Below are 27,811 nucleotides of genomic sequence, written 5' to 3'. Positions count from 1 at the left end.
TTCACAGTCATCAATTGTCATTCATCAGCCTATCAGCCCCATCAACCAAAACGCATGTAAACTGGTAGGTAGGCATCCCGATTCGGGTGGTAAACAGAACCCGCTGTCCCCCCCTCCCCGTCCCCCCCCATCCACCCCATCCGTCCCCCTCCTCCCCTCCCGGCTCTCTAAACAACCACGAATCTCGCCGAATTACTCACGACGACCAATATTTCCTCCCAGTCGCGATCACGCACAATATGGCTAACATCGAGCTTCGCCCAACCATCCTCGTCGTCGCCGTTGAGCCAATAGGCGCTTTCTGCGACCTCCTCTCGGCCTCCAAGTTTGCAGCGCGCGGTGCTGGGGCGCTTCTTCTCGCGGTCGGGGCGCGAGTACAGTGTATACGACGAGCCCGCGGAAAGCCCGACGAGGAGGGACGCCGGGATGAGTTTTTCGAATACTTGTGGGATGGAGGGGTGCAGCGTGGTGAAGCTGGGGGGCGGGGGTGTTAGCACCAATTCTATGGAGGGGGGGGGGGGGGGGGGGGCGTACTTCTCATCGAATCCCAAAAACCCCTCGCCGTTTCCTTGCGCATGCATTCGTGTGCAGCGCTTCCCACCATCGGCGGCATCAAGCATGACCGGGCGTCGTTGGGAATCAGCAACGCCCCAGAACCCGCCGCGGCCCAGCAGCGGACACGCCGCGTCAAAGATCGTGCCGCGCCGCAGGAAGGAGATGGGCGTGCTGCATGGTCCGAGGAGGGTGGCTGTGAGACATAGCTTGAGGCCCCGGCTGCGCGTGCTGGAGTAGCGCGGGTGTGGTAAAGAGAGTTGGATGCTGATTGTGGGGGAGGTGAAGACCGGGGGCGTGGGGAGCGTGGGTAAAGGACTGCTGATTGCGTGGGTCACTAGGCTGCTGATTTGCCGTGCTGTGGGCGTGCTGCTGCTGTCGCGGGATGTCGAGGCCGCCCGTGGCGGGGTGCGGGCCCCCGGCGGTGTGGAGACCTGCGGCGAGCTGGTGGCTTGCGGCGGTGTGGCGGTGCGGGGCGGCGTGCGCGGTGGCGTGGCGACTCGCGGCGGGTTGGCGGGCGGCGATGACTCATCCACCACAACCTCCCCCATAACGTCAACCTCCACCGTCGCCGCCGCCGCCGGCATCTGGGGAACAACCGGTGCCACCCCCTCCACCTCCGCCTCTGCCACGGGTATTACGGGTGCCGATGTCGGCGTCGGCGGTCTCGTGCTGTCCACATCCGCCACCACATCCGCCACCATATCCGCCACCATCCCCGCCACCATCCCCGCCCCAGTCCCCGTCCCCGCCCCCGCCCCACCCTCCAGCACTCCCCCCGACGTATCTCGCACCGACGGCGCTCTAACCGACGGCGCTCTAACCGACGGCGCTCTAACCGACGGCGCTCTAACCGACGGCGCTCTAACCGACGGCGCTCTCACCGACGGAGCTCTCACCGACGGAGCTCTCACCGACGGAGCTCTAACCGACGGAGCTCTTATGGACGGAACTCTAATGGACGACGCTCGCGATGTAGATGTCGACTCTGGCAGCGGCGGGAAAACTCTTTTCGCATCATCACCGGTGGTCAGAGCGAGGTATTTGTAGGGTGGGGGGACTAACTCCATTGTGTATCGTTTCTGAGGGGTTATGTCTTGGTGCTTCGTTTATGGTGTTCGAGCTTCGAGCTCTTCGAGTTGCTTCGGGTTTTCGTATTTCTTGTCTGGGAACTTCTTCGTATTTCGTTTCGTGCTTCGTGTTTCGTTTCGTGTGTGTAGAAATCGTGTTCGAGCAGGTAAGTATATGGGATTGGAGAGCAAAATCCAGCAGTGGGGGGCAGCGTTTATATCCTCCCACCGTTTTATTCCCGCCCCCTCCCTGCGGATCCTCCCACCGATCCCCCATGCCCGGTGTAACTACGCGCCACGCATTGGACGAGGGGGGAGGTCGACGTGTTAGCTGCGGTCGACGTGGCCAGCTATAGCCAGCCCTTTTTTTGCAAGTTTTTTGCAAGCCCATTCGCCACGGCCTTCCTGGGCTGGCACTGGCAGGCAGCTGGGCAGGTAGGCAGAAGTGGTGCGCTGTATGTATCTTTGTATCTAGAGTACTCTACCCATCCAGAAAGTACAGTATGTACGCTATGGGGCGGGGTGGGGGATTTGCATGTGCTCCGAGCAGCAGATTGGGGCGGTGGGTCAGAGCGTATCGTCGTATCGGCGTATCGTGAATTGGGTATATCATTGGCTACCGTTGCGTTGTGTCCGGCGTCCGTCCGCCCCATCCGGCACGGCATGCACATAAGCCTGCCTGCATGATGTTCGATGGGACTAGTGATCATGAATTCGCACTCGGTATCGTGATTCGTGACTTTCGAGTATCAAATTTCAGCTGTTGAAGGGAGTAGAATGGCCCCGGCAAGGTAGCGAATATGGACGCCGGCGTGTCGTGCCCCTTCCGGTCTCACTGGCAAATCTCAAGAGGTGGATTAGCGATGAAAAGTGGAGAGAGGCGCATCAGTGGTACCTGACCCGGATTGAAAACCGGCGGTACGATAGCAAGCAGCATCTCAAAAAGACCCCGGATCCGTTCCAAGCGAGAGCGCCGAAGAAGCTAGGTGCCCGCTTCTATCAGCCGAAGACAGGGCACGCCCTCACGGCGACGTACATATCTGAAGTGGATAAAGAAGCGGGATGACGATCATTGCTGGTGGTGCAACAGGCCTACCAAGCAGTCCCGCGAGCACCTGTTCAAAAACTGCTCACGGTGGAGAAGCCAACAGAAAGCCTTGTGGGCAAAGGTCGTGAAGGAGACGGAGAGAAGGAAAGAGAGGTGGTCGATAGCGGAGTTGTTCGCTGACGAGCGGTGCAGTGAGGCAATCCTAGAGTTTCCAGGAACGACGGAAGTGGGGAGGAAAGTTCCACCAGACCTGGAGGAGGAGGAGGATGAGGAGGAGGATGAGGAGGAGGATGAGGATGAGGATGAGGATGAGGATGAGGATGAGGAGGAGGAGGAGGAGGAGGAGGAGGAGGCAAGCATCGCATCGGAGGCAGAGCAAGAGTGCCCAGCAGGGTACTGCGTCTGCGGCCGACGCGAGGAAGGAGGAGAGAAGGATACGCGGCGATAGGTTTTGGAGCGGAAGCGGAAGACAGGGGAGAGAGGCGAGGGGCAGCAGGAGGAGCGGGCATGTAGGCATACCGGTCTTTACTGTCAATCTACTTTTTGCTTGTGTCGGCCCGAGGCGGATGGGCAGGGGAAGTGGGGCGCCGTATCGGACTGGTCGGTACCGGGGCTTTCACCTCGACTGGCCAGGGCGGGCAGAAAACGGAGTTCGTGGGTTCCCCATAGTCTAGATAGGCTGCATGCGAAATAAAACAGGAAGCTCTCTCTCTCTCTTTCACCTGTTGAAGGTGCGAAATATGTATGGATTAGACTTTACTTTACATCGAGGTTATCCGTTGCATCCACCCATCCATCCGCCGTCCATCCATAGCATAAACCAAAAAACACAATGGATATATAAGAAGTATCTACATAGACAGGCACTCCAAAAAAACCTAACACCCAATCGAAAAGTCACCCATGAGGCCAACATTGACCTTCGTAGTCTTGGGCCCATTCTTAGTGAGGACCTTGATCTCGACGATCTTGACGGACGTGTGGAAACCGAAGTGACCCTTCGCCTTCAGCTTTCCGTTTGCATAGGTGAACTCGATGTGGGTAGTTCCCTTCTGGACGAGCGAGTCTCCGTCGTCGAGGTAGAGTTCTCCAGCGGCCTTTCCGTTCTTTCCGGGGACGACGAGGAGCTCAAAGTCCTTGGTGCGGACCTCGGCGGTGGTCATGGCGCCCGCAGACTTGCGCTGCGGGATGATGCTACCGCCCTTGAGGAACAGCGGGATCTCGTCGAAGTCGATGTCCGTGAACGTGGTGTTGCCCGGCTTGACGAGCTTGAGCGTGTCGTAGTCGTACCAGATGTCGTTGGGGAGGTAGATCGCGACCGACGTCTTGTTCTCCTCCGTCACGGGGGCGACCATGAGGGACGGGCCGTAGAGGTACTGGAGATCGATGGGCCACGTCTTCTTGTCCTCGGGGTAGGCGAACCACAGGGGGGAGACCGAGGGGGTTCCCTTCTCGTGCTGGCGCCACATGGCGGTGTAGATGTAGTCGAGCAGGGAGTAGCGGATGTTGATGGCCTTGCGGGCGGCAGAGGCCACAATCTCCCAGCGGTATGGCTCCTGGCTGATGGAGGTGTCACCGTTGTGGTTGCGGTAGAAGGGCGCGAAGGCTCCGAGGGTGGTCCAGCGGGCACACAGGGTCGAAGTGGTGTTTCCTCCGAAACCGCAGACGTCGGCACCGACGAGGGGAACCTGGTAGATGGAAGCGAACTGGAGGACTCCGCTGATGGAGTTGCGGTAGTGGTGCCAGGTCGACAGGTTGTCTCCGAGCCACTTTCCAACCTTGCGACCGGCTCCGGCGAAGGTGCTACGAGTGATGATGAAAGGACGCTTGGTGGGGCGGCGGACAAGCATGGCGTCGTAAGTGGCGGTGCTCATCGAGGTTCCGTACAGGTTGTGGACGTCGTACTCGACGTGGCCATCGGCATGCACGATGTCGGTGTGGACGGTGCGGTCCGAAAGCCCGAACGAGACGTCGTTCTGAATGTCGTAGGGAGGGTCGATGAGGTCGACACCGGCCACCTGCCTCTTGGACATCTCGCCTTCGGCCATTCTACCCATCAAGAATCCGGACATCGATCGCGCATCCAAGCCGCCTCCGGGCAACGATCTAGCCATGTGGTAGCGGTACTCGCTTCCACGGGACTGGATCGATCTCTTCTCGGCGCCGGTCTCGGGGAAGCCCCAGACGGCTCCGGTGGGCTGTCTGACGGCCAGACGAGCAGGAGGCATCATTTGGGTGACGGCCTCGCCTTCGGGGTCTTCACAGGGGTACGGGCAGAAACTGGCGGGCTCTGGGAAAAGAACGTTAGTATATTGGTCCACGAGAATTGTAGGGAGGGTACGAACCATTCATGTCGATCCACGATCCATCGATATCAACTCCGGTCTCGGGGTCAAAGAAGATCTTGAACTCGCCGTTGTACCAGTCGGTGGTGTTAGGATGGAACCCTAGTAGACACGTCGAACGTCAGCGATTGCTCGGCCTAGTGAGATGAAAAGTAAAAGTACGTACAGTCGGGGAAAGCAGTGACACCGGGCCAGACGACACCCTTGTGGATATCTCCGTTGGCCTCCTTGAGGAGAACGCCCATATCGACGGCGCGCTGGAAGCTAGGGTATGGCTGGTAGGCAATGGCGGGGTCAATCATCATGATGTAGTGCTGCTTGTTGGCGTGAAGGGCGCGGACGATGGTCTGCATCTTGTCGAGAGGGAACCTATCGGGGTCCAGGGTGAAGATCCAGCGGTTGTACATGTAGTCTGGTCTCTTTGTTAACCACTGTTCCGAGAGGGAAGGGCGCACAAGAACTTACCAATATCAGTCCACATGGTCTCCAGAGGAATTCCAGCGGCGCTGTAGTTTCCAATGACCTACAAAGCCATGTCAGCACATATATCCGGATAAGGGAATCCCCCTGCCCAAAAAAGAAGCCATACCTCAGCAACATCGATCCAGTCACGGTATCCGTAACGGCACTGGTGGCTTCCCAGTCCCCAGTATGCAACCATAGCGGGCAATCCGACGATCTCAGCGTACTGCTCAGCCACGGCGGTGGGTGATGGGCCGGAGATGAACGAGAAATCGATGATACCACCGATGATGTTGTACTGCAGCTTCATGGTTCCCTTCTCGCGTCCCATCTTGATATCCATGCCGTTCGAGTTCGTCAGGAGCACACCGTGGGTTCCCCCAGCGCGGTGCTCAAAGTAGACGGGGTGCACACCGTACAGGTTCGAGTCGGCGGGGACTCCGTACGAGTCTCTGCTCCAGAGCGTGCGGTTGACATTGTGCGGGAGGCGGAAGCTCTCGGTGTGCTCGCCGAGTCCATAGATGTTGGGGTCGTTGCCCAGGTTGGTCGCAACGTGGATGTACTGCTGCTCGAAGACGAGCGGGTTTCCGGTGGTGTCGAAGAGCTTCTCGCCCGTAGACTTGCGCGAGACAGTGAAGGAGAACGGCTTCTCCTTGAAGTTGAAGACCAGGTCCGCCGACTTGGCCTTGACGCTGGACGCGGCCGGCCGAGGAAGCGAGAACTCGGGGACTTCGTAGCGCTCGTTCTTCGGGTCGAAGATCTTGACGTGCAGACGTTCCTCTGTCGAAGAGTCAGCACCCACTCCCATCACAGACAGCAGAATTGAGAGACTCACTCGTATCGTAGTTGACCGTCAGCTTGAGCACGGAAAGGTCCGGCCCGTAGATGGCACAACCGCTTCCGATCAGCTTCAGATCAGCACTCAATCCATTGTCGTGTTTTTCGACGTTGGACGCAGTGTAGCCCTGGCACTGGCTGGTGACATTGAGGGTGAGGTCGGCGAGGACGTGCGCTGACAGCAATGAAGCTGCAAGAAAGAGGTTTCTGACCGGCGAGCTCCACATATCGAGTTACTGGTCCGAGGAGGAGGACAACGGGGGTGCAGGACAGAATCACAACCTGGGACGGGGGGAGGATTTATACTCCTCGACGAAAGACATCCGCAGCCTGCCTGCCCGCCGTACGATACGTTTTCTGCATGACATCACGGCAAGAGGGAGGGGAGGGGTGGTCTCACGAGCAGAGACAGGCCTGAGTGGAAACTGCAGTATGTAGCACCCCGACGACATGCCCACGAGCAGAGTGGAAACTGCAGTAGCACCACCACGGCATCCCCACTCGCGGGGGAGGAGCCAATTGGCAGCGGGCTCTCCTTCCCAGACGAGACATCCACCCTCCGATCCCAACTGTGCAGAGTTCCATGCCCAGCACCAGCAGCACCAGCAGCACCTGCAGGCGGCCCTCCCCATCTCCCACCTCCCACCTCCCACCTCCCACCTCCCACCTCCCACCTCCCACCTCCCACCTCCCCCCCCCATTGCGCGAAGCAGTCTGTAGAGTACTCTACCGGTGCTCTACTCTATGCTCTTCACCGATTCCACCACCGTCACTGACGATCCCACGTTGCGTTCGGTTAGGTTGTCGATGGAGCACAGCCAAGCTCCGAGTGGGGGCTGCTCGATTGCGGTATGTATGCATGTGTGAATGTGTGTATGCAGTGTAGCTACTGGGTATACGGTAACTACTATATCGCGATCCTGGAGCGCCTCCTCGGCATTCTTTTCAATCCCAGCCTCCCTAGTACCTACAGGCTACCCCCTTAGCTCGTGCAACCAACGGTGGGTGGTGGGTAAGTCGTGTGGTGGTGGTGGTGGTGGTGGTGGTGGTGGTGGTGGTGGTGGCTGCTCATCCGCATCCGAGAAATGCGGGGAATTCTCCAGAGGATGTAACCAAGTAACTACGGTGCTTACTACGGTATTCACTCCACCTACCCTGCCCACTGCCAGCCATCGTGCTCCTTCCTCGCGATGTGTGTATGTATGCAACGCCGGCTTGATCGGGCAGCTGGCAGCTGCCACGTTCTTTTCAAGAAGAAGACTTTATTTCTTCCATTTTTTCTTTCTTTTTTCTCTCTTTTTTCTTTCTTTTTTCTCTCTTTTTTCTTTCTTTTTTCTTTCTTTTTTCTTTCTTTTTTCTTTCTTTTTTCTTTCTTTTTTCTTTCTTTTCTTTTCACTATGCTGTAATCAAAAAGAAAGAGAGTGCGGCGCAATATCGTGAGCTTCGATGTTCGATGTCGGAATAGAGTAAGGCTTCCAGGAATTGCGCATTGCTGGTTTTCCTGGTTGGCTGGTTGCCGAGCGGAGTTTGTCCGGCACAGCGGATGGCTGCTCTCGGACTGGACTGGACTGGTCGGTCAGTGGAAGCTCCACCTCCATGGCTCCACCACCACATCCACCACCGGTACATAGAGTACGATTCCACGGCTCACTGACACGCCGATCTTCCGTGGCACGCTGGAAGTCGACAGTTGAGTGTCGGCACTTGTGTGCAAGTTGTGCTGCCATCAAGGGGTAGGTAACTTCCGTGCTGGATGAATTATCAATCAATCAATGCGCAATGGGTATGTACCCAGGTAAGTTCCCAGGTAGGTACTTATGTCTCAGGGTACCTACCCATCACGCATGTTCACGGGCATGATGTCCTACGTACCGAGTAAGTTACATACATTACATACATACCTGTTACACCTCCAGCTGGAGAACGCCCCACGCACTTTGGATGATGGACAGAGGGTAATCTACTCTACTCTACCGCCGCAAGGAATCTCGGCAGGGGAGAGGGGGACGTTGAGGCTTGGTGGGAACCCTTGCCCTCCTGCCCAGTCACCCCAACCCAATTCGTTACTCCGCGCCCAAAAACTCCGAAGATGACAGCCCGCGCAGTGTAGCCTCCCTTACTCCCCGTTCGACAGGAACAGTCTCGGTGTATCCAAACCAGACGGCGGTGGATTGGTCTCTCCACACCGCTGTTAGGTACCCGGACAAGGCGTTGGACGTCTGAGTCCTGACGAGCACGAGCACCATCACGAGCATGGGCATGGCCGTCAGCATGGGCATTGACAGGGGCATTCAGCCCGCCGTTCTTCCATGCATTCACATGCTCTTCCAAGTTCCGACCTCGCTATGTATTCTTCTTCTTCTCGAACCGAGAAGAAGCAATAACAGAATACGCAATAGCGGAAGAAGCAATAACAGAAGCAACAGAAGAAGAATAAGCAACCACAGAAACAGAAACAAAGACATGGACAAAAAATCCGGCGGCCGTCGTCGTGCATATGCGTGTGGTGTTGCATGGGTTCGTTATGATATATAGCATACCGTAACTAATATGTACTCTCCGCATGGCACAACACGTTAACGGGCACTAGTATAAGACATGTCTGGGCGAGAGCCAGATTATCCGGGGGAGGAGGAGGGAGGGGGTGCGGACTCGGGAGTCCGGGGATGCCGAGGGTTGCTTCCTGCGGGCAGGAGGGCTTATGGACCGTCCATACATAGGCGGATATCTCGATTCTCGATTCTTCACCGTTAGGTACTCTAGTCTTGGGCTTGCAGAGACCGGTACCTGTGTAGAGCACCGTACGATGCTCTTGAGTCTCTCGAGTCGACACCCCGCCCGCATTGGGCACAGTCCGCACCCGCCATTAGAGTATTAGAGTCAGCAGAGTGTAGATCAAGCCTTCGCGCCGTGCGCCGTACGTGCGGAGGGCGTTTGCGGGGAGGCAATTCTGACCGCACAACACTACCGCTACGTGCAGCGGAAGCATTCCGGGCAAGCCACCGGTCTATGTACCGCCCATGAACCATGGGTCATCACCGACACCAGTGACCAGTGGCCAACGGCCGCTCCTCTCCTCTCGGCAGACCCGGTGGCTGTCACCCAACCAACCTTGAACCAACGTTGAAGCAGTGACAATCAACTTCCCAAACGACGTCTCAGCACCTCATTAGCCGCCAGCTGTGTGGAATCTGCATAAGTGGCGCCTCTCTCGAAGAGAAGACAGAGAGAGGGTGAGAGAACGGTGAGCTTGCCGTGGATTTTGATTTTATACCCCCCCTGTATTAATCCCTCATGTCCGAGAGACCATGCGAGCATGCGAGCAAGAGAGAGAGAGTGCATGCATGCATGCTGATGCTGATGATGTCGGTGCCGATGTATGTATGTGTGGTATGTGGGGTATGAATGATATGTATGATATGTATGATATGTATGATATGTATGATATGTATGATATGTATGATATGTATGATATGTATGATATGTATGATATGTATGATATGTATGATATGTATGATATGTATGATATGTATGATATGTATGATATGTATGATATGTATGATATGTATGATATGTATGATATGTATGATATGTATGTCGAAACAACGTGGACTCCACATGGGCATGTGTGCGCGTGTGTGCGAGGTGGGTGTGTGGGTGTGTGGGTGTGGGTGTGTGTGGGTGTGTGTGGGCAGCGAACCGAACGAAAGAACGAACGAAAGAACGAACGAAAGAACAAAGAAATGCACGAAATAACGAACGAACGACAGTTACGACATACAGCTGACCCCGGTACCGGTGTTGGAATTGGCATTGGCACCGCCGTCATCGTGATGCTTGCTTGCTTGCGCTGACAGGCGTGAATGAGAAATGAGAAATGTCTGTCTATCTTTTTTGTCTCGACGAGACCAGACGAGACCAGACGAGAAGTGGTGGCTGCGACGATCCTGTGGAGACTCGAGCGGGCTTCTAACCGGCTGGCTGGCTGGCTGGCGAACGAGGGCATGGCGAATACGATGTCGTGAAAGAAGAAGCAAATACGGCATGTACTCTTTAACCAACCTCCCGCCTCCGAATCTCTACTAGGTACCGGTAGAATGCCGTGCCTGCTATCAGCAATTACTACTACACACCAAGAACCCATGTGCTTCCCCATAGATACCGCGGCCCTCCCGAACAAGTCCGTCTGCAAGTCCGTCTACAAGTCCGTCTACACGTCCGTTCGTCTGTTGTGGCTGGTACCGTATGTATCTACCGGTACATATCATAGGGGCTTCTTCTTACCTCCATACCAGGCCTTGAACCCCGCCAATGGCAATCTCCAATCACCAATCCCCCTCCCCCCGGGGCCCCAGGTTAACACCCCCTCACCCCATCCCCCACAACCCCATATTGCACCAAATCCGTACCAAAATCTCACCAGTCCATAGTACGATACCGTACATATGTAGAAGATCAGACATCAAATTCCCTCAGGCACTCCACCCCCACTCCACGCCACCTCCACCTCCATGCAGCCGCCTCCCACACCCCCCCGCAGCACAACCCGAGTCCGGCGTATGGATGTATGTACGGTACGCACAACGTGGCATAGGCACGGTATGTATGGTACTATGCGGCGGGAAAATAGAGTACCTAGGATAGAGTAGGTATCATTCCTGGGTACTGCAAGTTGCAATCACAGACAGACGGGCAGACAGGCAGATAGGCTTCTTCTTCTAGAAGCCGGAGCAATCAGAGCAAGCAGAAGCAAGCAGAGCACACGTGGGCCGGGTAGGTAGGTGGGTATACAGGTGGGTAGACAGGTGGGTAGACAGGTGGGTAGAAAGGTGGGTAGACAGGTGGGTAGACAGGTGGGTATAACTTCGTCGACTGGGTGGTTGCGTACTATACGATACTCTATCCACCTCGGTCTTGGGTACTATCAAGGGAGGAGAAGGCCAAGGGAGGAGGAGAAGGCCAAGGGAAGAGGAGGCAGATCTTCTAGAAGCTCAGTCCCAGCCAGTCCCAGCCAGTCCCAGCCAGTCCCAGCCAGTCCCAGCACGGCAGGTACGGGCAGACGGCGCAGACCGCTGTCACAAGCACGTGGCATGGAGATTCATATGAACATACCCCTCACCCAGTGCCATGTGGCTTTCCCCCGCCGTCAGTCCGTCAGTTTGTCAGTTTGCCAGTTTGTCAGTTTGTCTGCCAGTCTGTTTCGGTCTCTACCCGCAGAAGCTAGAGAAGCTCCAGGGAATCGTTAGGGAATCTCCGCTCTGTCCAGGGAATCGCCAGGGGATCGCCAGGAATCCGTCGCGTGGGTACTATGTTAGAGTCTTAGACTACGGTAGTAGGTAACTGAACAACTCACTTGCTTGTTTGCTATAGCCGAAGGGCGAAGGGAGGGGAGCGGGGGGCGGGCTCACTGCCTCCTGGTCCTTGACCTTCACCTGCTCGTCCTCTCTTCCTTCCCATGCTTCCTTCCATACATCCATACATCCATACATCCGTCTATCCACTCCTTGAATTTTGATTCCCATTCCCACTGGAGGATACACCTAGAGGCCCCTTCGCATCCGGTCTTCGTCGTCCTACCCACCCACCGGACTCTCTTCCTACCGGACTCTCTTCCACATAACTCTCTTCCTATTGGCGTCTCTTCCTACCGTCTCTCTTCCCACCGACTCTCTTCCTACATACCGGCTTCTTTGTCCAGAGGACCAACCACCTATTCCTAGCACTGAGACCGTGGTACGCACACTACCGTCCACCGTCCGCCCTCCCCGTCCGTCCTCACGAAACATTCATCTAGGAGCCTCCGCCCTTCCGATTCTCCGCCATCACAAATTCACAGCCCCATCACGGCAAACGACCACCCGAACACGCAGAAAAGAGCGTCATTATGGTATCTACTCCCTGCATCTCTCCCTCCCTCCATATCTCCCTCCCCCTCTCCCCCTCCCCGTCCAACCCGCGCCGTACCGCACAAACAAGAGACCATTGATCGATACGCAAGCAAGCAAGCAGCACTTCAAATCGAGTCGAGTCGAGTACGGTATACACATCGCCGACATCGCCATCCTATCCCGATCCCATTCGCCAGAAACACGCAATCGTGATACATCCGCCCCACTCATACACCCCCACCCCTGCCCCGCCCCTTAGTAGTTACTCCGCCCGCCCGCTGTCTATAGTATGAGAAGATCCACAAGGAAAAACAGAAAAAAGAAAACAATAAATAAAATAAAAAGAATCCATAAGATCTAGAAGAAAAAAATCATACATGCGAGCTGTACCCGGTGTTCCAATCCCTGCCCTTACGGCCGAGTATCTTCCTGGCCTCGTCGGCGAGGAAGACGGTGCTGGTGAGCAGCACCAGGACGACCAGGTCGCGTACGCTCAGGGCCTCAGTCTGGAAGACGCCCTGCAATCCGGGCACGTAGATGACAGCCATCTGCCCGAGCAAGCTGAGGGCGACCGCGACATTGAACATTTTATTCCCGAGCAGGGGGACCTCGCCCTTGAGGATGGACTTGCCCTCGGAGCGGCAGGCGAGCGCGTTGAACATGTCAAAGAACACGAAGCACGTGAAGGTCATGGTGGTGTCGCGCGCCGTGACGATCCCGTCCGCCGCCATCTCCTTGATGTAGATAAACATGGTGCCGATTACGATTATGGCCGCCGACGTGAAGATTCGCGTGATCACCGGCCGCGTGAGGATTTGTGCGTCGCGGGACCGCGGCGGACGTGTCATTACGATCGGGTCTACGGGCTCGACGCCGAGAGATTGCGCGGGTGGCCCGTCCATTAGGATGTCTGCATCGTCCGTTAGCTAGCTGTGACTACTCTACTCCCTGGGGTGATGCTGGGAAAACGTACTGATCCACAAGATCTGCATGGGGTTCAACGGGTTCTTGAGACCAAAGAACGTGCTGAGGAGAACCAAACTCAGCGCGGCAACACTAGTGCTGAGCTGAAATGTCAAAAAGTTTTGAATGTTGTAGAAGATGCCCTTTCCCTCCTCGATGGCGGCAAGTATGGTCGAGAAGTTGTCGTTGCTAAGGATCATGTCCGACGCTTCCTTGGCAACATCGGTTCCCATGATTCCCATTGCGATACCAATATCCGCCATCTTGAGCGCCGGAGCATCGTTAACACCGTCTCCAGTCATGGCGACGACCTCCTTGTTAGCCTGCAGAGCCCGAACGAGTCTCATCTTGTGCTCCGGACTAGTGCGAGCAAAGATACTGGTGGTTCCCATAACCTGTCGCAACTGCGAGTCCGACATCTGGTCGATGTCTTCCCCACGCAGGACCGATTTGACCATGCCGTTGGGACCTTGCCCGCTGGGAAGCAGCGGCATTCCGAGTTTTCGTCCGATTGCGGTGGCGGTAATCTCCGAGTCGCCGGTGATCATGATGACCTTGACGCTGCCGCGCATGAGCCGGCGGATCGCGTCTTCGACTCCCGGCCGCGGCGGGTCGTACATTCCCACCGAGCCGGTAAACGTCAATCCCGTGTAAGCCTCGTCGTTGTTTGTGTCATTCCTGGCGATTTTGGTTGTTCCCTTTGCGAATCCGAGGACTCGGAGACCCTCCTCGGCCATTGATTCGGCGGCTGCAAGTGCAGTACTCCGACGTGCATCGTCCAACACAACCTCCCGTCCATCTTTGGTCAGGTATGTATCACACTTGGAGAGAACTTGTTCCAATGCGCCCTTGATGTACACCGACGCAACACCAGAGTCCTGAGAATTGTCGCTTGCAACGACACCCATCCACTTCTTTGCCGAGGAGAAGGGTGTCTCCGTGATACGATGGAAGTGATCGCGAGCATCCTCTTCCGAGCCGAAAGCATCCATCATGTCCAATAGTGCTACGTCGGTGGGTTGGCCGACCCATCGAGAGTTGTTGCTGGAGGGGTCTTCGTTGATACCAATAGTGGAAGTCGCGGCAGTAGTCGCGCCGGAGAGTCTTGCGTTGTTGCACATATTGGCCGTGCGTATCAAAGCACGTACCGCCTGATCCGGCGCGCTGGAGGTGAGCGTTGACCGCTCGACGGGGCCTGGAAAGTCAAAGCTCCAAAGCTTTGTCACCGCCATGTGGTTCATGGTGAGCGTGCCGGTCTTGTCACTGCATACAACGGACACGCAGCCCAGAGTCTCAACGCTGGGGAGCTTCCTGACGATTCCGCCTCTCTTGACCATCCTTAGTACACCCAAAGCCAGCGTTACGGTGACGATGATAGGAAGACCTTCGGGGATAGCTGCAACAGCTAACGATACTCCAACCTGAAACATATCCATCCACGCGCGGCCTTGCCACAGTCCAATCAGAATGATCAACCCAATGACACCAAAACTAGCATAACTCAGGTCCTTCCCCAGCTTATCCATGGAGCTCTGCAGCGGGGTCCTCGGCGTCGAGATCTCCGCCAGCATTGCCGATATCGATCCAAACTCGGTCTTCTGTCCGGTAGCAATGACGATTCCCCGGCCATGCCCACTGCGAACTAGAGTTCCCATAAACGCGATGCAGGTGCGTTCCGCCACCGGAATCTCACCGAGTGTAGGGTTCATCGAACGCGGCGCAACAGCTTCCGTCGTCTTTCGCACAGGTTCAGCTTCTCCGGTAAGATTGGATTCGTCGATCTCGAGGTCGGCAGCGTGCGTTATCCGTAAATCGGCTGGGATGCGGTCGCCAGTAGCAAAGACAACTAAATCTCCGGGCACGAGCTGCCCCGCCATAACCACATGTGAGTGTGCTGTTCCTGACACTGCCGACAGGTCATCGTCGCCTGCCGATTGTCCTCGTAGAAGGTGTGCAAAGTGTGGCACGAGCTTATTTAACGCCTCCAAGCTCTTCTCCGACCGGTACTCCTGCACGAACCCCACCGTAACGACGATGAGCACCGCGACCGCTATACTAACCGCGTCGTCATAGTTTTTCATTAAGAACGAGACCACCGCACTGCCGAGTAGGAGGAGGATCAATGGCGACTCGACGAATTGCTTGAAGAACCGCACGTAGATCGAGTCCTGTTCCGGCTGGGGTAGTTCATTGGAGCCGTGTAATGCCCGTCGGTCTTGGACTTCGCGTGAGGACGAGATGCCGTGGGTTAAGCTGGTTTCCAATCGCGAGGCGGTCTCATTGGGGGAGAGTGTAGCGAAGACGGCGGAGGGAGGCTATGGCGATCGCACGAACTCCGTAAGTAAGGGTTTCATCGCAAGCGGGATCGAAGGGCATACAGCGGCGATGAACGCACTACTGGAGCTGGCCACGGATGCTGATCCAACAAAGGGGGAGGAAGAGGAGGAAGGGCCAAGGTTGCGTAACGGAGTGCCGCCGCGAGGAGTGTGTACCCTCGACATGATGGGAACCGATCCACCAAGATACGAGAACCAGACAAAAAGAGCTGATTACCGGCAAAGGAATGACTGCAATCAGTGCATGTAGGACTGGAAACGTTTGGAATGTCGTTCGTAGGAGGCGAGGAATCCTTTGCTGTGGACGTGAGGCGAGGTCGTCGTTGGTATGGGGACTTTTGGGCTTTGCTGGCCTCCAGCAGTTAAGTGGAAAAAGCAATAAAAAGGAGAGTGGAGCAAAGCTATCGGACGGATTAGTCACGAGTGCTACTGCTGCTATTGAGTACTTGAATAAGTACTTCTTGGGACTTCTGTTCTGGCTATGCGATGAGCTGGCAGATGAGGTTCTGCCGAAGTACGTACTTTATATTTCGTCAGCTCTGTCGGTTTTCAGGAGACTCTTTGGATGAGCTGAGATCCCGAATCTTCATTTCCGAGGGGTTCGGGAATCGGAGTTCTCGAATGCTTACGACGACGTTCCTACGTTGAACCCAGTCTTCAGGAACAAAACCTGGCGGCTGATTGCAAGCGGGATAGTGCCATCGGAAGGGCGGAGGAGACGCACAAAGGCCACCGAGATGATCGGATAGCAGAGACGTGTCGTGTTGATAAGATGGCAATATGGCTTGGCATAGGTAGCTGGCTCACAAACAATCAGATATGATCCACCAGCAGCATCTTATCTTATCAGGGTGCATATCACGTGCTCTGTCCGAGTCATTCATTCTTTATCCCAACCTCCCGACTTTTCGTAGTGAACCGCGGAAGCAAGAGAAAAGAGGAGTCGCGACAAAACAACGGAAACTGTAAAGCCGAAGCCACTCCTCTGCTGTACACCTGGACCCTCTACTGCCATTAGTATTTTCACCACCATCGTGTTTACATCATCGTCTCCACCTTCTTTGGCTCGTCCGGTGGTCCGTTTTTGTCCGCTTTCATAAGATTCCTGTCGGGGCAACGCGGCGATACCTCCGTCGCTGGTCACTCGCTCTTCCGTTGCGTTGTTGCCAGCCAAAAACCAAACCAAACCCAACCCCCCTCCCCATCGGCATCACTCCGGCCATCGCCCACATTCCAATTCCCCCTGCAGCAAAGCAACGCAACGCAAGCCCAGCACCACCACTACCATAACCACCATCACCGCTCTACGTACTTTACATACCATCAATAAAACAACGCGCTTCCTCCCTGCCAACCCCAACCCCCCACCTCACCTCCCCTCCACCACTACTACAAAAACCAACAGGTTCATAATCGTCAGCGAAAAAACCATCGTTCTTCGCACAGTATTTGCTAGAAAACAGCTCGCTTCCACACTGACGCGTCGGTCGCGACAGCGCAGCAGCAGCAGCAGCAGTAGCAGCCATGTTCTATTCGGAGACCCTTCTCTCGAAGACGGGTCCGCTCGCGCGAGTATGGCTCAGTGCTAACCTCGAGCGCAAGCTCTCGAAAACTCATATCCTTCAATCAAATATTGAAACCTCGGTCGGCGCAATTGTCGGGCAGGACCAGGCACCGATGGCACTGCGGTTGAGTGGCCAGCTGCTGCTCGGTGTCGTCAGAATTTACTCCCGCAAAGCGCGTTATCTGCTGGAGGACTGCAATGAGGCTCTAATGAAGATTAAGATGGTCGGTCAACCCTCACTCGCACGGATGATATACAGCAGACGTTTAACGACTGATTTCATCAGGCTTTCCGTCCAGGAAATGTGGATCTTCCGGCCGGTGCCATCTCGCATACCTCCGCCCAATTGACCCTTCCCGACGTTATTACCGAGCTCGATCTGCTTCTTCCCGATCCGACTCTCGACCTCGGCGGACTGGGCAATCTCCCATTGCGGTCGGGACACCAGAAGCGCAATGTGGATATCACACTGGATCCCGATTCCTTTGTGAGCTCGCTCGAACAGCCCCGCGGTTATGACCACGACGACGGTCTACAATTGGAGGATGAGATTTTGGACATCGATATCGGAGAGGACCGCGACATGTCGATGGGCGGGCTGGAGGATCTGATCATGGGCTCCGATTCTTTGGAAATCGGCAGAGACGCGCCTCTTGGCCGCGACCTCGACGGCGACCTTTTCGACGAGTCTCGTTTGAGCTTGGACCTTGGAGACCTGACACCCAAGGCGAATCGTGAATCCACGCCCGTTTTTGGGTTCGACGATGGTGGTTTGGATTTGGGTCTGGATGACGACAATACCGGTTTTGCTCGCGGCATGGACATCGATCTGGATTCCGACCTGACGATCCAACCTCTCCCGGATCACGAAGCTACACCTCTACCTGAGGCTCCGGCCTCAGTGGTAGCCGCCGAGGAAGCCGGCCGCGAACGCACCGCATCGGTCGCGCCAGCCGTCGTCGATGCCCCCACCCCCGTTGAGCACGTCAACGAGGAGGCTGAGATGACCACCCTCCCCGAGGAGCTGGAAGTACCTCAAGGCGAAGCCGGAGACAACACCTTCAACCTGAACCGGGAGAGCGAGGATGTCGAGTCAGTACATGCTGCTCACCAGCAGCAGTCTCGCAAGCGTAGCAGGGTTGTTGTTGACGCGGTCACCGAAATCAAAGCCAAGGTCATCAGAGCGCAACAGGCTGATCGCAGTCGTCTGATGAAGGAGCCCAGCTACCTGCCTCGCGACCCCGCCGTTCTTTCTCTCATGAGTTTGACCAAGAGTGGAGGTCTAGCTCGCTCCATCTTCTATCCCAGAAACATTGCTCCAGAGTTGGCGAGCCTGCTTGCACCTGACTTCGTCAAGCGCATGGCGGAAAAGAAGCGCAAGCGCGATGCTGCACAGTCGATTGAGGAGGAGGGTGAGGAGACAAGGCCCAGCCCGTCCAAGCAAGCTAGGCTTGAGATCGAGGAGGAGGAGGAGGAGGAGCACATTGAACGACATTCCGCAGCTCCCGAAGAGGAGGAGGAAGAGGTGGTTATGGAAGAAATGATGGAGCTTCCCGAAGACAGCCATGCTTCGCCAATGCCGTTCATGGGCGAGCAAGTGTGCTTTGATGATCTGCACCAGGGCCGCGGTGGTATGATTGTCTCTTACATTACGTTTCATTTCGTTGCTAATATTCGCAGGGTCTACTTCACCACAACCCGACATTATTCCTCAAGGCGATGTCAGCCAAGAAGAACAGGAGGCCATGGGCGAGCCCATGCTGGAGCAGGACATGCCTTCCGTACCACAGGTCGTGTCCCGTGAAACTCGACATGCCGTGCATGTTCTTCGTGAGCAGTTTGAGGCGAATCCGAAGAAGACGGTTGTCTTCCAGGAGCTCCTCCCCGCGCAGACGACAACCAAGATGGATGCAACCAAGATGTTCTTCGAAGTCCTGGTCCTCGCCACCAAGGACGCTATCAAGGTCAAGCAGTCAAAGGGATTCGGACAGATCGATATCCAGCAGAAGAAAGCCTTGTGGGGCGCCTGGGCAGAGGAGAAGGATGAGCAAGAGATTGCCGAAGAGGAGGAGAGGGCTCGCGATGCGGAGAAGGAAGCCGGCCGATCAATGATCATCGTAGGCACGGGCCGAACTGTTGGAGAAGCTACTGCTGCAGCCTGAGAAATCCATCCACTCGTCGACTCGACTGGCTTTGGGTTGTGTGTGCGGTTGGATCGGGGACTTGGAGTTAGAGGAGTTCTTCTATTTTGGGTCGGGATATCGTCCACGTTTCTTGGTTTTTTATTCCTTTGTTTATTACGGCCTTGTGACGGAGCCCAGTCGGGTTCAGCCGGGGCGGGGAAGTGGGATAATTCCTAAACAATACCCTCCAGATATCCTGTTTAATTGGAGTTCTAAGTTTGTGCACACGACGTTCGCCTGCTTTGGCGGACGGGAAGGCCCGCATGTCTCCTGTTTAAAAAGTTCACCTTTTCTGTACAATAGGTGGCGGGTTCTGGACCTTTTTTTTGTGTTTGTTTTTGGACCTTTCTCATGGACTTTTCTTTTTTTATTTGGCACTGGTTTTGGGGGTTTGTCCCGCGTGTCTCGCACTTTTTTTTCTTCCTTGTCGAATGTTTGCTGGCTTTCCTCGTTGTTTGCTCTTTAAGATTTCAAATACCAAACGTTTCTGCCACGGCCTCTTACTTCTTCGTTTTCCTCACAAGAGATCTTGCCGAACAAAGAAGTGTCTCACTTTTACAATCAACTCTCTGGCACGTGAAAACCGTTCTGAGCTCGCTTATCTGACGGGAACGGGAAGCAAATCGGACGGTAGGTAGATATGGGCTGGGAAGGAAGTCAAATACCAGCAGCAGAACGAGCATGTGTGTGTGTCGTAAGGATGTGACGTGATTTGAATGATGTGATCTGATTGACGGGGCGGAGAGAGGAAGGGAAGGGAAGGAACGAGAGGCAAGGGAAGTGTTGTTGCTGGGGAGGCTTGCTGCATGGGCTAGGCTGGCTGGCATGGCACAGCTGGAACTCCTCACGAGGGTTTCCTGTTTTTTTTTTCCTCTTCACTTCCGTCGATGGGATTGGTCGACTAGCGATTGATTGGGTCTCACCGTGATCCGAATGCGTTTTCGAACAGCGAATTGATTTACACATAGATACTCCTCCCACTAGTCGATTAGTTACAGTGCGAGCTGGTCCCTCATTGCTTACATACTTCTAGACCACTTGCTTGGTTATTCAGTCTCTTCAGATATCGGAACCGAATAGGAAAAAGTCATGGAACTCTCACTCCAAAGTCGGATCAGCCAGAACATTCCATTTTGGGTAATTAGATCGAGAAGGCAGGAAGGGATGACGGGAAGAAGAAGGGAAGAAGAGAAGAAGAAGAAGAGAAGAAGAAGAAGAGAAGAAGAAGAAGAGAAGAAGAATCCCAACGGCCAACAGGCTATCTCCGCTAGTTTATGCTTTTGTCTAGTCCCCTCCCCTCCCCCCCCGCCCCCACCCACCAACAACCCAACCAACACCACCAAAACCCCCCAGCCCTGCCCTGTCTATCGCCTCCTCTCTTTTTCGACATATCACGAATCACGATCCACTCACAACCCTACACCCTCTAATAACACCGCCCTCTGCGCTTGAATCGGCTTCCTCGGCTTCAATCACACTTCGGTGGTTTAATCTGCTTCCCCAGTCGCCCACTTCCACGCTGTCGTTCCTTAATTGCTCCCTGACCCCTCTTCTCCGCTCCATTCGGCCAACCAGAATCCGATCCCCCGCCCCCAACCTCACCACCAGACTCATCCACCCCGCTCCCTGCTGCGCCGATATATCGTCTTCAAGCCCCGCCTTGAGGGGCTCCTCTGGCACAGCGTCGGTCATGAACGGTGTACGCGAGACCAGGCCCGACAGGCCTACTCTGAACGCCCTGGAAACCGACCAAGTCGATACCCCTCTAGCCTCCCCCGACACCGAATCCCAGAAATGCTGCAGCGACTCATACCACAGTAACTCGGATACTTCATCGCCGTCGTCGACGACTACCCCGCCTCTGAACCCATATCGACGCACTGTCCGCACCACGATACAGAAGGTCAACTCGAACTTGATCACCTTCACGCCGGCGTCGACGAAACCGGGAGAGCACCCATACGAGGATCCTACGATTACAATCTCTTCCGATGAGACACGGAGTGCTCTGGAGGCGGCGGCGGCGCTGCTCAGGAATGGGCAGTGCGTGGCATTCCCCACCGAAACAGTCTACGGTCTCGGCGCGGATGCTACCTGCAACACCGCCGTGCGATCGATCTATTCCGCCAAGTCCCGGCCCGCAGATAACCCGCTGATCGTTCACATTGCGTCTTTGAAACAGCTGCGCAGGCTATTACCCCGCCCATTCTCCCCCGCCCGCTTGCCGCTGCCAATGGTCACGCCTGAAGAAGAACCGATCGAGGAGGAAACAATCCCAGCAGTATATCTACCGCTGATCGAAAAGTTTTGGCCAGGTCCTCTTACCATCTTACTGCCCTTGCCGATCCCCAGCCCTCTCAGCCCTTATGTTACCTCCACCCAACCAACTTTTGCCGCGCGTATGCCCCGCCACCCCATCGCGCTTGCGCTTGCGGCGATCTCCGACCTGCCACTCGCCGCACCTTCCGCAAATGCCAGCGGGAGACCCTCCCCAACTACTGCGCAACACGTTTACACAGATTTGAACGGAAAAATCCCCCTGATCATCGACGGTGGTTCAGCGGATGTGGGACTCGAATCGACAGTCGTCGATGGACTCCACGATCCCCCCGTAGTGCTACGCCCCGGCGGTATCAGTGCAGAGGAGCTCCGCGCATGCGGTGGCATCTGGGAGAAGGTGGTGGTCGCAAAACGGGATGCCGACGACGGCGACACGGCACCGCGCGCTCCGGGGATGAAGTACAAGCACTACTCACCTCGCGCGGGCGTAGTCCTCTACGACGTTGGAGCGAACCCGCCCGCCGGCCGCGACATCTTCAGCTCGGCGCGGTACGTCTGCCGCGTCGGCATCGTTCGCACACGCACGTGGAAAGAGGGCTTCGCACAGGCGGAGGTGAAGGCCTACTGCCAGAAGCACGGCCCACTGCAGATCGAAATCTTCGAGCGGAATCTCGGCAGCGACGGGAAGGATATCGGACGAGGCCTGTTCGCTGTGCTCAGAGAGCTCGACGAGATCGGCGTCGATGTCATCCATGTCGAGGGCATCGAGGAGACGGAGGAGGGCCTGGCTGTCATGAACCGCCTTGGCAAGGCCGCTAGTGTCGTCGTTAGAAAGGTTTCGCGGTAGGGGCGGGGTGGTGGCGGGCGGCGAGTGGGAGGCCGGGAGGGCCGTGTACACGGTGCGGACGGGCGGGCGGGCGACAATGTGACGATTGATGGATGCTCTTGTAGCTATGGACTTGGACGATTTGCTCCTCGATTTTTTCTTATCGTTTTATCACCGGTCTACTTCTTCTTCTTCTTCTTCCTCCTCCTCTTGTTCTTATTTCCCCTCCGATTATCATGAGGACTTTCATGGGGTGGTGCTGGGCTGGGTATCTGCTGTTGTTGTAGGGCGCGCGTCTGGGGTGTGCTGTGGTGGGGTGGTGGTGGGGTGGAATAGAGAAAATGCGGGGATGATAGTGGGGCTGGGGCTTGGGCTGGTGGGATTTCTCCGTCTGATCCTGACCTGATCCTGATCCTGATCGTTTGTTTGACTTGTCGATTGGGGGTGTATTTTGGATTTCTTTTTTTTTGCCTTTTTATTATTCTTCTCTTTTCCCATTTCTGCTGTTTTGTTTTTTGTTTTATGGAGTTGTTGGTGGTTGGTTTCTTCTTCGCATTTTGGATTTTTTTTTGTGGTTGACTACGACGCGGACTCGGACTCGGACTCGGACTGCTGCTGGACTGTCTGTGAGGAGTGAGTGAGTGGTGAGTGGTGTAGATGCATACATACTACTATATTGTGTTTCAAGCCCATGATTGAAGGACGGACGGTGCATTGAGTGTGCAGTGTGCAGTGAATTGCACCAACAGGTTGGAAAGACAGTAGACTCCCCATAATGCTCCTAACTATGGTACAAGATGAAAAAAAAATGGAAGGTACGATACAGCGTAAAACCGCTCAATGGGTACATCCCGAGCCCTCGCTCTCACTGCCCTCCTCCTCGGTCTCGACCTTCTTCCTCCTCCCCCTCCACTGCGCCGGCTTCCTCTCCTTCTTGCCAGCCTTCATCTCGACCACCTTCGCCACGCGCTCCCTCTCGCTGCGTCCCAGCTCCTGCAGCTCCTCGACCAACGCCTTGAACTCGGCCTCCTCGCCCGTCATGCCCACCAGGCTCTCGAGCAGCTTAATCTCCTTGGCCCAGACCCCCGGATCCTCGCCGTTCGGCGTCTCGAGCACCATGGGCAGTCCGTGCAGCCTCGCATCGTTAACGATGAGCCGGAACGCCTCGAGCCCCAGGAATCCGTGGCCAATGTTGCAGTGCAGATCCTTCTTGCTGCCCAGCGGGCCCTTGGAGTCGTTCAGGTGCAGCGCGCACAGGTACTGGCGGCCGACGATGTCGTCGAAGTTCTTCATGACCTGGTCGTAGCCCGCGGGCGTGCTGATATCGTGCCCGGCGGCGAACAGGTGGCACGTGTCGAGGCACACGCCGACGCGGCTCTTGTCCGTGACCCCCGCGATGATGTCGCGGAGATCCTCAAAGCTGCTGCCGACGACGTTACCGGCCCCAACCATGTTCTCCACCACCGTCTTGACCATCGTCGTGCCCTTGTGCGCCCTATTGAGGGCGGCGGCGATCCTGCCCAGCGCCTCATCCCTTGGCTCGCCGAGCGTGCTGCCAGGATGGAAGTTGTACAAGCCGATGCCGAGGGTCTCGCAGCGCTGCAGGTCGTCCAGGAAGCACACGTACGCCTGCTCGGCCTTGACGGCGTCGTGCTGCGCAAGGTTGATCAGGTAGCTGCCGTGCGGCAAGATCTGCGTGGCGGGGTTGTAGTTGTGTTCTATGCAGGCGGCGCGGAAGAGGCTGGCGTTGGTCGCCGACAGCGCGGGCGACGCCCACTTGCGCTGCGACTTCAGGAACAGCGCCAGTGAGTTGCCGCCGATAGAGAGGGAGTTCGTGATCGCGTTTTGGACGCCCTTGGCGGCGCTGACGTGCGCGCCGATCAGCAGTCGCGGGTTGAGCAGGCGGGTCGCGAGCATCTCGTTGGCGTTGACTTTGGCTTTCGATGGGGGTGCGCGTGTCTTCGTCTTCGTGGCCGAGGCCGTAGTCGTGGGAGTCGGCTTGGTCGTGGGCTTGGTCGCGGTCTTCGTGGTGGTGGTCGCGGCGGCAGACGTAGTTTTTCGTTTTTTCGCCGTGGCGGTCGCGGCGATCACCGCTGGCTTGACGTCATCCTCGTCGGCGTCGGCGTCCGCATCCTCATCCTCATCCTCATCCTCGTCCTCGTCCGCCGGCTTACGCTTTCTCCTGCCCGCCTCCTTCGGCTTTGCGATTGCCTTTGGCTTCGCCTTCACCTTCACCTTCACCTTTGCCTTTGCCTTTGCCTTTGCCTTTGCCTTCGCTGGCTTCTCGTCCGCCGACTCGTCGCCGTCAGAGTCGTGCGAGGACTCCTGGTACACCACTGCTTTGCGCGTGCGCCGGGTCGTCGTCGCGGTCGAGGTGGAGGTGCGAACGGCGACTACGGCCGCGTGCGGAGGGGGCGTCGACATGCTGGATTAACGGCGGGAGTAGATGGTGGAAGGGCGGGAGGGCGGAAGGCGGGGTGGGGGGACGCGTGAGTTGTCTGTCTATCGCTTGTGGGTTATGGGTTAAGGGCAGAAAGGGGGCGGACGGGGATGGGGTGGGTGTGGAGGTGGAGGTAGGTCCAGGTGCGGGCGGGTGCGTCCCATAGCGGCACTAGATACTTGCTCGTGATGTGGAGTGATTTAACTTGAAAAATGCATAGCTTGCACGGATGGGGAGTGCTCGAACGTTGACGGCGGTGTCTCAACGCGCGTTGCTTGGCCCCTCCATACATACCCAACAGAATAGGATCACTACGTCATTGCCATTGAAGTCTCGCACCCATGCAGTTATACACACAACTCGGATATTGTCTCGTCTCTTGATGAATTTCATTACATGTATTTACCAACATTAACTCATGTTACAGACTCGCAATCATCCGCCATTACTCGCATACATTATACACATTTACCAGCCAGGCCAGTAAGTGAAGTTCCCACTGTTCTCCGGCCCGTCCCAGACCAGTTCGGCGGAGGAGTTGGCTGGTCTCTGCGGGAAAGCATTCCTGAGCTGATCATAAGCAACGATATCGGACCAAGCCGCGCCATTGCCCCAGACAGCGACTCTCTGCGCATCCTCCTTCGAGGGGTAAGCACGAGTAGTCAGCGAGAAGCGGTCGTTGGCGAAGATCTCGATCAGCGAGCCGTCCACGAACACGTCGAGTGTGATCCCCTCGCGCTTTCCGCCTGCAAGGAGCGGCGCGAAGTAGTGGCCGTAGGCGGTGGTGTTGCCGAATTCGGCGATCAGCGAGGACTTGGTGCGGTCGACGGAGATGGTGTGTGCGCTGGGATCGTAGATGATGCGGGTCTCCTCGCCGGAGGTGGGCGAGGAGAGGATGGTGAGACCCGCGGGGGCGGAGGTGGAGAGCGTCACGTGCAGATGGAAGTGGGCGGAGCGCAGGGGGAGGTACGCGGTGCCGTTGGTGATGGCGGGGTGGAAGCGCTGCGGCTTGCATCCGCGCTGGAGACCGGCGACGACATCGGGGAGGGGGCGGACTCCGAGAGTTCGCGCGGTGAACGTGCCGTTGGCGTGCTGGGAGAGGTAGCTGTCGGATTTGGCGGCGATGGGGTTTCCGGGCTCCGAGATAATGTTGTGGGTCTCCTTTACGAAGACTTCACGTGGGAGACCTAAAGCACCCTGGAAGCCTTGGGCTCGGACACCGTAGTTGCCCATGTCTGCTGGGAGTTAGCGGGAGTGTGGACAGAGAAGTTGAAGAGTGGTGAGATAGTTACCTTCTTCGGACCAACCCCACTGCACGCGGCGGTCGTTCTTGGTGTCGTTGAAGGCGGTCAAGGCGTAGAGGTTACCCCAGTCGGCAACGCCGGAGGAGAGGACGTCGAACTCGGCAGAACCGTTTTGGCGGCGGGTGACCTGGCCCTCGCTCCAGAGGGACCAGCGGCCGTGGCTGGGGATGCTGCCTCCCTCGGCACCCATCGTGACGTAGTAGTGGGCCTTGCCAGTGCTGTCCTTCAGGGAAAAGAAGTTGGAGACTTCGAAGTTGAAGCTGTTGTCCGAGTTAGCCGGTATTCGTGGTATTGCTGGGGGTTACCAAGCACACGGAGGTAAGTGGTTACATACCCGAAAGATCCAGTAACCTCAATATCCCCGAACGTCTCGTTCATGTTCGGCTCCCAGAGAGCACCCAGGAATGTCCACTTGGTGAGATCATTCTTCTTTGCCGAGTACAGCGGGATGCGAGGGCCAACGTCCTTGATTCCCGATCCCATGACCATGTAGAAGTGATCCTCCTCCTGTCCGAGCAGCGCATCCATTTCGGGCCACGCCTCAAAGAACGGATCCCTCAGACCGGTGATATTCCAGCCCTCGGGGTGTCCCTCGATGACGGGGTTTCCCTCGTACTTCTGCCACGTCTTTCCGCCATCCACCGAAGTGGCCAAACTCTGGCTCTCGGTTCCGGGAATGTACGGCAGCCTCCAGTTCGTGGGGAGGGCACGGATCGAAGTGTAGAAGGCGAGGAGTGTGCCATCGTTTCCACCGGTGATGTTGACCGGCTGGATGGTACCGGTAAATACGGACAGCTCGTCGTACTCACCTGGGCCGGGAGCGAGAGAGGTGGCCGCGTCTCCGCGCCAGTCGTGCATGTCCGTCCAAGTCACCAAGTCCTTGGATACGGCGTGGCCCCACGAAATGTTACCCCATTGCACGTGGTGAGGGTGCCATTGGTACATCAAGTGGTAGAGGTCACGGCTGGGATCGTAAACAGCTCCGCAGGGGTCCTGTCGATTGCATCAGCATCAGCACCGATCCGTCACCGAAGAGGCAGCTTGAGGGGGGTGCAAACATTCATCCAGCCGGCAGGAGCGAGGAAATGGTACTGGGGACGCCATCGGTTGAAGAGAGTGTTGTTCCCGAAGGAGTTCAAGTCCGCGGTGGGATCGATATCCTGAGCTCCGACGAGCAGGGCGGCCGAGATGAGACCTAGGAAGGAAGAGATATGCATGTTGGCGACGGACGAAGCTCAAGAGCGCTCTGAAGACGGTGTGATATCATTGCGAGTGTGGGGCGATCTGATTGATATACGGATGGGTTGGGGGCTGGGGGCTGGTCGTTGGCGGTATCTCCACTACCGAGTGTTCTCCGCACTGGGGCAGGAGGGGAGCCCCGGGACATGGCCGAGCAGATGCACCTCCCTGTCGTCATGATAGTTCCATCCACCATGCAGATATCCGGGGCGGGTCTTGGCTGGCCATAAATTCCCTCCTTCGGACCGAAGCAGAGATGGTGGTGGAGAAGAGGCGTAAACTGCGGGCCACTGAGACGCGTTATACTCGGTACGTCATAGCGTGCCATTGGGATCTTGCGTAACCGGTCTGCTCTCCGCATTTTTTTATTGTTTTTTCTCCTCGATCGGTTGAACGCCTCTGCACCAATTCGGGGAAGACCCAAATGCCACGGCACTTCCCGGTGCTAACACTCGGGAAAAGCTCGCGTGGACT

General features: G+C 56.4%; 9 protein-coding genes across 9 annotated transcripts; 3 read left to right on the top strand and 6 right to left on the bottom strand.

Annotated features, from left to right (window-relative positions):
- Positions 1-112: 112 nt before the first annotated feature.
- BZA05DRAFT_476106 (uncharacterized protein) lies at positions 113-1,282 on the bottom strand (the record flags this gene model as incomplete). The annotated part of the gene is made up of 2 exons (XM_051488232.1): positions 113-474; positions 535-1,282. Coding segments are annotated over 2 exons (1,055 nt in total), but the record flags the coding sequence as incomplete, so codon positions are not given.
- Positions 1,283-3,375: 2,093 nt separating this feature from the next.
- Positions 3,376-6,904, bottom strand: BZA05DRAFT_438214 (family 31 glycosyl hydrolase). The gene is made up of 6 exons (XM_051486484.1): positions 6,313-6,904; positions 5,605-6,257; positions 5,481-5,538; positions 5,182-5,427; positions 5,016-5,117; positions 3,376-4,960 (listed from the first exon to the last, which is right to left on the bottom strand). Exons 1-6 carry the CDS (start codon positions 6,539-6,541, stop codon positions 3,549-3,551), a joined length of 2,700 nt encoding a protein of 899 aa, XP_051336977.1. The 5' UTR covers positions 6,542-6,904; the 3' UTR covers positions 3,376-3,548.
- Positions 6,905-12,440: 5,536 nt separating this feature from the next.
- On the bottom strand, positions 12,441-13,455 carry BZA05DRAFT_135583 (cation-transporting P-type ATPase). Its single transcript, XM_051478845.1, has one exon. The coding sequence runs from the start codon at positions 13,102-13,104 to the stop codon at positions 12,574-12,576; it is 531 nt and encodes a 176-aa protein (XP_051336976.1). The 5' UTR covers positions 13,105-13,455; the 3' UTR covers positions 12,441-12,573.
- On the bottom strand, positions 13,090-16,153 carry BZA05DRAFT_406560 (uncharacterized protein). Its single transcript, XM_051484525.1, has 2 exons — positions 15,544-16,153; positions 13,090-15,480 (listed from the first exon to the last, which is right to left on the bottom strand). The coding sequence occupies exons 1-2, from the start codon at positions 15,664-15,666 to the stop codon at positions 13,144-13,146; spliced, it is 2,460 nt and encodes an 819-aa protein (XP_051336975.1). The 5' UTR covers positions 15,667-16,153; the 3' UTR covers positions 13,090-13,143.
- A 619-nt stretch (positions 16,154-16,772) lies between these two features.
- On the top strand, positions 16,773-19,261 carry BZA05DRAFT_135534 (Rec8 like protein-domain-containing protein). Its single transcript, XM_051478844.1, has 3 exons — positions 16,773-17,289; positions 17,352-18,696; positions 18,746-19,261. Exons 1-3 carry the CDS (start codon positions 17,026-17,028, stop codon positions 19,225-19,227), a joined length of 2,091 nt encoding a protein of 696 aa, XP_051336974.1. The 5' UTR covers positions 16,773-17,025; the 3' UTR covers positions 19,228-19,261.
- A 1,324-nt stretch (positions 19,262-20,585) lies between these two features.
- On the top strand, positions 20,586-22,406 carry BZA05DRAFT_406546 (DHBP synthase RibB-like alpha/beta domain-containing protein). Its single transcript, XM_051484524.1, has one exon. The coding sequence runs from the start codon at positions 20,939-20,941 to the stop codon at positions 22,373-22,375; it is 1,437 nt and encodes a 478-aa protein (XP_051336973.1). The 5' UTR covers positions 20,586-20,938; the 3' UTR covers positions 22,376-22,406.
- A 63-nt stretch (positions 22,407-22,469) lies between these two features.
- BZA05DRAFT_406545 (uncharacterized protein) lies at positions 22,470-23,060 on the top strand (the record flags this gene model as incomplete). Its single annotated transcript, XM_051484523.1, has 1 exon — positions 22,470-23,060. A coding segment is annotated over exon 1 (274 nt), but the record flags the coding sequence as incomplete, so codon positions are not given.
- Positions 23,061-23,072: 12 nt separating this feature from the next.
- On the bottom strand, positions 23,073-24,619 carry BZA05DRAFT_406544 (DNA-lyase). The gene has a single exon (XM_051484522.1). The coding sequence runs from the start codon at positions 24,269-24,271 to the stop codon at positions 23,192-23,194; it is 1,080 nt and encodes a 359-aa protein (XP_051336971.1). The 5' UTR covers positions 24,272-24,619; the 3' UTR covers positions 23,073-23,191.
- A 480-nt stretch (positions 24,620-25,099) lies between these two features.
- Positions 25,100-27,643, bottom strand: BZA05DRAFT_406540 (sucrose-6-phosphate hydrolase). Its single transcript, XM_051484521.1, has 4 exons — positions 27,157-27,643; positions 26,433-27,091; positions 26,087-26,358; positions 25,100-26,029 (listed from the first exon to the last, which is right to left on the bottom strand). Exons 1-4 carry the CDS (start codon positions 27,313-27,315, stop codon positions 25,263-25,265), a joined length of 1,857 nt encoding a protein of 618 aa, XP_051336970.1. The 5' UTR covers positions 27,316-27,643; the 3' UTR covers positions 25,100-25,262.
- Positions 27,644-27,811: the final 168 nt, after the last annotated feature.

Source organism: Tricharina praecox, assembly GCF_024521635.1.
Source record: "Tricharina praecox strain CBS 144465 chromosome Unknown BZA05scaffold_23, whole genome shotgun sequence".
Taxonomy (NCBI): Eukaryota; Fungi; Ascomycota; class Pezizomycetes; order Pezizales; family Pyronemataceae; genus Tricharina; species Tricharina praecox.
This window is presented reverse-complemented; position numbering and strand designations above follow the sequence as displayed.

What these genes read in the sequence shown, in the direction of transcription:
- BZA05DRAFT_406544 (XM_051484522.1), bottom strand. Translation starts at nt 24,271, where the DNA reads ATGCTCGCGACCCGCCTGCTCAACCCGCGACTGCTGATCGGCGCGCAC.
- BZA05DRAFT_406560 (XM_051484525.1), bottom strand. Translation starts at nt 15,666, where the DNA reads ATGTCGAGGGTACACACTCCTCGCGGCGGCACTCCGTTACGCAACCTT. An exon ending in GTAGTGCGTTCATCGCCGCT is followed by an intron (nt 15,481 to 15,543) that starts GTATGCCCTTCG and finishes CGATCGCCATAG; the next exon opens with CCTCCCTCCGCCGTCTTCGC.
- BZA05DRAFT_406546 (XM_051484524.1), top strand. Translation starts at nt 20,939, where the DNA reads ATGAACGGTGTACGCGAGACCAGGCCCGACAGGCCTACTCTGAACGCC.
- BZA05DRAFT_135583 (XM_051478845.1), bottom strand. Translation starts at nt 13,104, where the DNA reads ATGGACGGGCCACCCGCGCAATCTCTCGGCGTCGAGCCCGTAGACCCG.
- BZA05DRAFT_406540 (XM_051484521.1), bottom strand. Translation starts at nt 27,315, where the DNA reads ATGCATATCTCTTCCTTCCTAGGTCTCATCTCGGCCGCCCTGCTCGTC. An exon ending in CTCCTGCCGGCTGGATGAAT is followed by an intron (nt 27,092 to 27,156) that starts GTTTGCACCCCC and finishes TGCAATCGACAG; the next exon opens with GACCCCTGCGGAGCTGTTTA. An exon ending in GAGGTTACTGGATCTTTCGG is followed by an intron (nt 26,359 to 26,432) that starts GTATGTAACCAC and finishes CTCGGACAACAG; the next exon opens with CTTCAACTTCGAAGTCTCCA.
- BZA05DRAFT_135534 (XM_051478844.1), top strand. Translation starts at nt 17,026, where the DNA reads ATGTTCTATTCGGAGACCCTTCTCTCGAAGACGGGTCCGCTCGCGCGA. An exon ending in CTCTAATGAAGATTAAGATG is followed by an intron (nt 17,290 to 17,351) that starts GTCGGTCAACCC and finishes TGATTTCATCAG; the next exon opens with GCTTTCCGTCCAGGAAATGT. An exon ending in TCTGCACCAGGGCCGCGGTG is followed by an intron (nt 18,697 to 18,745) that starts GTATGATTGTCT and finishes TAATATTCGCAG; the next exon opens with GGTCTACTTCACCACAACCC.
- BZA05DRAFT_438214 (XM_051486484.1), bottom strand. Translation starts at nt 6,541, where the DNA reads ATGTGGAGCTCGCCGGTCAGAAACCTCTTTCTTGCAGCTTCATTGCTG. An exon ending in GACCATGTGGACTGATATTG is followed by an intron (nt 5,428 to 5,480) that starts GTAAGTTCTTGT and finishes CAAAGAGACCAG; the next exon opens with ACTACATGTACAACCGCTGG. An exon ending in ATCGTGGATCGACATGAATG is followed by an intron (nt 4,961 to 5,015) that starts GTTCGTACCCTC and finishes TTCTTTTCCCAG; the next exon opens with AGCCCGCCAGTTTCTGCCCG.